This window comes from Sinocyclocheilus grahami, unplaced genomic scaffold (genome assembly GCF_001515645.1).
Source record: "Sinocyclocheilus grahami isolate Dianchi unplaced genomic scaffold, SAMN03320097.WGS_v1.1 scaffold62.1, whole genome shotgun sequence".
Lineage (NCBI taxonomy): Eukaryota > Metazoa > Chordata > Actinopteri > Cypriniformes > Cyprinidae > Sinocyclocheilus > Sinocyclocheilus grahami.
In genome coordinates, this window is record NW_015505241.1 from 2,029,799 (window position 1) to 2,035,805 (window position 6,007).

Here is a 6,007-nt window from a genome sequence, read left to right on the forward strand (position 1 = left end):
TATATATATATACACACACACATTTATAAATTAAATATATATATATATTATTTCATTTCCATTAAGTTTGTTGAAGTATTAAAATAACTAAAATTAAATAAAACTAAAACTTAATAAAATACCTATACAGACATAATAAATTAAGACATAATTTAAATAACAAATACAAATAATAAAAAAAAAAGAAAAAAAAAGTAGTTTATCAATAATCCTAAAAAATAACACTGCCAAACTTACATGCAAAAAAATAACACTTACTTACACATAGTAAGAAATGTTTATAAAAACTGAAACAGAAGTGAAACAAGTAGTAGGAAAGAGGAGAAATAAAAAGCGATACTTATCCTTTGCCGGTGTCCTGCCCGGTGGAGTCGCACGGTAGAGTCGATGGTCTTTACACTCTTCGGTCTTCACACGAGGAGGCCGTGACGCGACTGCTGCCGTGGTAAACTAAGCTTTTTTTATACCTGTCTAACAGAATACTAAATTAATTCAGCTGGACACACTTTCCTTATTTTTTTCCCAACAAATGGCCAAGCAATCGCAGACACTGACAAGATACGCGATACAGAACGAGACCAAACGTGATATTAGCACGTCTCCACACAGTAAACAAAACAAGTGTTTTGCCAAGATGCACAATTCTACCAATTTAGTTACATTTTCCGAACATAAAATTATTATGATTAATTTGGCATTTAGATAAAATGTTCTGTAAAGTCAGATGACAGTTGGGCCAAGATGCTCCCAGGGATCTTTCATAATTTTAAAATTTTTTTTGCCATTACAACTAAATTGTTAATTATTTCCATTTGATTACCATAATAGTATGTTGGGTGATGCATAATGATCCTCTACATGTTAAACTCAAGTGTAAATGTGTTACAGTTTATCAGTATATGGATGTTGTTCTTGAGGGCTTTTCCCCCTATCTTAGGCTTTATGTGTACTCTATATTATTGTCAGGGTCTAGGATAGATAGAGGACTCAGATGCAGAGTGGTGAGAAAGGAAATTCTTTATTCTCGCCACAAAACACAAAATAACATAAACAATAGTTAATTGCTGCTCAGGTGAGCGGAGATTCCAGAGCTGGCCGGCATACACTGCAGACCACTCGAGCTGCCAGATCTCTGGACTACGAGTCCTTAAGCACAGGAGAACAGAGGGTCAGACACTGATGCTTGCACTCATAAGTTACACAAAAACACGAGCAAGGACAAAACAATCTACTCACAACGAAGGACAGAAAGGCAGAGACATATAAGGGAGTGGGGGAATGAGCGACAGGTGGGGGAGAGTCAGCTCGTGATCCGCGAACCCCCGCTGCGAGATCAGCGCTGATTGCCCAGACCACGAGCTACCGAACATGACAGGACAACACAGACCGCAGGGGAAGCCGAGAAGGCACCCTGCACCGTGACAATTATGAAATCCTAAAAATAGGGTCCAAAAATCTGAGACCACTAGAGAAAATACCAGTGTACATTTTTTTTTCTTCTTCTTTTTTTATCATAAATTATGTTGTCAGAATAATAATTTGAGTAAAATTTTGTACTGAAAAATATATTTGATTTTCAAAATATTTCGGTATTTACTATGTCCCCCTTTTGACAGCTGCTCTCGAGCTGCCATGGACCGGTTTATACAAACATAATTTGAGAATGTTCCAAAGAGCATGTTGAAAGAGCAATGAAATCTGACCTTTTGTATAAAAAAAGTGAACATGGTTTGCTTATATTTGATTAGTGACATAGAATCAGTGTTAAATATTTGTTTAACCTAAATGTCTTATTTGTCCTTCACTGGCATGTCCAAAATCCTAAAACTGTTTATTGCTAGGTTTAAATGAAACAAACAAACAAAAAAAGTCTCGGACATTTAGACCCTACTACATTTGCTGGTATTGTAGTAGTTGACAAAATCTCATTATTTTCAAAGGTATTCCACAACTGCACCTGTATTGGAGAGTCGCCGCTCCCATTTGAAAACATGTCATCAGTGCTGGGCCAGTGCCCTCGCAAGAGTGATTGTGACAACATGTTTAAGTTCTACATGGCAGTGACAGTCATTGGTGCCTTTCTCTCGGCTTGTGGGGCCACACCAGGTTACATTATTCTGCTCAGGTAATAAATCTCCCCAAAAGTAAAACAATAGACACCTTTAGAGGCTAGATTGTCTTTAAGGAAAACTGTGTAATACAGTATGTGGGTCCTCATGATACAAAAATATGTTTCTTTATTGGTATAGACTTGTATATACTCAGGGCCGCATTAAGACCTTACAGGGCCCCGGGGCTATGACTTACTGCAGGGCCCCCTATTACAAATAAAATATACTGTATATATAGCTTTAAACAGCCACAAATTACAAAAATAGACCTACTTGAAACACTTAAAGCACTGAATAAGAAATTATATTGTATAAAATAAATGTACAAACAAACTGAATAGTCTTCACTGTATAAATTCAATATGCATTCATTCTTATTTATTTTACAAAAGTGATTTGGTAATGGACAATGAGTGATTTTCTTTCTAACGTTTGATTAACATCATTGACATAAATTAGGCTAAATTAGCTAAATTAGGCTGCTTTAGAGGAATAGCTCACCCACAAATTAAAAGTCTGTTGTTGTTCTAAACCTGTATGTGTTTCCTTCTGCTGTTGAATGTAAAAGTATATATTTGGAACAATACTGGTAACCCAACAGTTGCTGGGCCCCCATGACTTCCATAGTATGAAAAACAAAATACACTACTGGAGTCAATGGGATCAGAAACTTACTAGTCACAAACATTCTTCAAAATGTCTTCTTTTATGTTGAGGAGAACAAAGAAATTCATACTGGTTTAGAACAACTTGAGGTAACTTGAGTAAATTATGACAGTATTTTCATTTTTGGATGAACTATCCCTTTAAAATCTCATCATATTAGGATCTCACATAGCCTACTACTACACTTGCTTTATATTTAACTATTAACGTTCATTTACGACACAAATGACTGTGTTGATGAGGAGACATTTTGACACATAACATTTGAACGTTTAAACACAAGGCGCGAAAAATAACTCAAGTTTAGACTGGCGCTGTACTAGCAGGTGCACGCCACGCAAATCAGGCCGTAACCATCTTAATGCGCGCATTTGCCAACATGAATTCTGTCCCACTGCTTAATGTCCCTGAACAAGTTAAATTTGTTTTTAAACCATAATGCTTAAAATGCGTTTAAATGAAAAGCTTAATGCCACGCAAAATGATTGATGTATTTCTACCGGTTTATCTCTCAACCCATAAGCGAATATACTTTGTTCAAACACAAAAATCAATATACATCCATCAAATTGTTAACTTGTTAATCAAACTAACCTAAAATCTGTGGGGACGATGATGCTGTGATTGTATCTGCTCCATGTGCCCGGTCCACTTGCTGTTTCACAACTTCCACTCCATCATCAGCTTTAGTAAAATAACCTGATAGCTGGGGATTTCTGACTAACTCATGTTTTCCCCCCTCTCTTCATTTTTTTTTAGAATAGCCCCTCTCTCGCTTCCTTTAGTTTACATTTTTACTTATCGAAGATTGTTCTTTGCATGACCATTTCCAGATTATGCCAGAACGAAGTGAAGAGAGGTGAATGCGGACATTGCCGTGATCACTTGATTGATACGTGATGCACGGGTCGTTCAAAAGTAAAATAAATATAGAATAAATGCATTTGATTGGCAAACCAAATTCAAACGTTTTAATCTCTAAAGGTAATGCATGGAATATATGGGAAAGCTCCACTAAATAATAGCGTTAATAAGTGAGGGGCGGGGCTTTGGCAATCGGCGCTACCGATGACCAGTCAATCTACTCAACAGGCCCCCTCCTTGTCCGGGCCCCGGGGCTTCAGCCCCCCCTAGCCCAGTGGTTAATGCGGCCCTGTATATACTGTTTGAAATTAACCAACCCGTTAGGGCCAGGGGCACAAATCAAAATTAAATTCTGTGATATGGGATCTTTGTTTTAGAACTGAATACGAAAAAAACAATTTAATATTTGTTTTACAAATGAATACATTTCCTCATGACTGTTTTTTTCTTAGAACCATAAATCCAGAACTAAAGTCTTTGGCTCTTGGTATTTATATTTTGATTGTTCGGACACTGGGTAAGAAGATTTATTTCATTCTCAACACAAGATTATTAAACAACAGATTAAAAAAAAGTATCTTTAGCTGATCTGAGAAACTTTTCTAGGTGGCATTCCCCCTCCTATTTATTTCGGAGCCTTGATTGACAGGACCTGTCTGAAATGGGGCACAAAACAATGTGGAGGGAGAGGAGCGTGTCGTATCTATGATTCTGGTGCCTTCAGGTTAGTTAACTTAGACTGGCAGAAATTCAGCATTTTCATACACACTTTTCCAATCATTGGCTAGATGGTCCACAAAAAAACAAAAAACAAAGATTCATGTCTGTATAAAACCACAGAGCCACAATATTTATGTATTGTAACATTGAAACAAATGATATGTCCTTAAATTTAATTTGGCAAAATGCTACAGTGACAACCACTGTTGTCATGCTTGATCATTCTGAAAACATTCGCATTCATGGTAACTAGTCATGAATATGAACTGTTTGCAGCTAGCAATTACAATCCAACTAGTGAATAGCTTTATCTTATTTCTTAGTGTTTGATGAAAAATATTGGACAGGCACATGATAGCAAAGGTTATCTGAAGTCTATTTCTGATTACATGCATGTTTCCTTATGGCATTTGGTCATAAATTTGTAAGGGGCAAAACACCAAAGGTGTAGGATACCCTAGTGTGTTTGTTGTTGTGAAACTGTTTTGAATGACCAGAATAATCCTCCCAATTATAATCCTCAGGCACCCACTAGCGCCACCATCAGCTCAAAAATGGACATTTCTGCAACTCTACAACATTTTTAACCCTTTGTTCTAGAAAAGATTTCATTACCACCATGTTGACAGTTTGTAGTCATAAAGTCTACAAAACTACATACAAAAACTTTCACAGATATAAAGATTCTGTCTTTCTTTTTTGCCCTACAGAAATGCTTTCTTGGGTCTTATTTATGGCCTGTATTCCTTATCCTACGTGTTGTGGGGAATCCTGTACAACAGACTGTCTCATCGCGAAAAGAAGCTTGCACTAAAGAACCAATTAAAAGCTCCAGAACAGGATGACAATGGTGTTTCTTCTGACAATGGGAATGTATCTTCAGCTATTGTAAAATGCAGCGAAAATCCAGACCAGGAGACCACTATCTGAAGTTATGCTTCCAGTACTTTTGGAAAGTCAAATGTGTGTATTGCGCCAAAAAGTGTTATAGGAAATATCCATATCCATGCCAAATGTAAAGGTTTTGATCATGAGCTTGTGTTAATTTGTAGATTTATTGATCGGATGCTGTTATTTCCTGGATCTAATACATATATTTGTATTTGCATTATTTACACATTTAAAGGACAACATTCAAGTAGTATCAACATTAGAAAGTAATATATTATACTCAAAGTAAACATGCCTAGGTATGGATAATATGGTTCATCAGATCAGAACATTGTTACATTGATTTACTGTTATTGTGTCAGGTCATTATAAGCTCACTGTTTCATAGTTTCTTGTCATGTCATAATGGTATACATTGAGGTAATATATATCATCACACTTTGTAATTTGTTTTATGTGTATATATGTTGTTTTGTAAAACCTAGTGAATACCTGGATGGAACTGTATGCAACTGAAAGTAATGGACAGGATGTAATGTACATTGGAGTATTTGGCAACATTACTTATGAACTGTGATTGTGTACTTTATAATACTTAAAACACCGTATGAAGTAAACATAAAGCAAATTATAGAACTTTTTATTAGTAATATCAGCCAATTTGCAAGAACCCACCATTATTAAAAAAAAATGTAAGCAGTAATTTAGCTAAATTTATTGCAATTAAAATACTAAGTCTTTTAAGTATAGAAAAA

General features: G+C 35.8%; 1 protein-coding gene across 1 annotated transcript in view; it reads left to right on the plus strand.

Annotated features, from left to right (window-relative positions):
• LOC107584712 (solute carrier organic anion transporter family member 1C1-like) overlaps positions 1-6,007 on the plus strand; it is a 43,344-nt gene extending 37,337 nt beyond the window's left edge. Inside the window, exons 12-15 of the mRNA XM_016271418.1 lie at positions 1,941-2,125; positions 4,094-4,158; positions 4,248-4,365; positions 5,072-6,007. Of these exons, the coding sequence (XP_016126904.1) occupies positions 1,941-2,125; positions 4,094-4,158; positions 4,248-4,365; positions 5,072-5,291 (588 nt within the window). The 3' untranslated portion in view covers positions 5,292-6,007. The remainder of the gene's footprint in view (positions 1-1,940; positions 2,126-4,093; positions 4,159-4,247; positions 4,366-5,071) is intronic.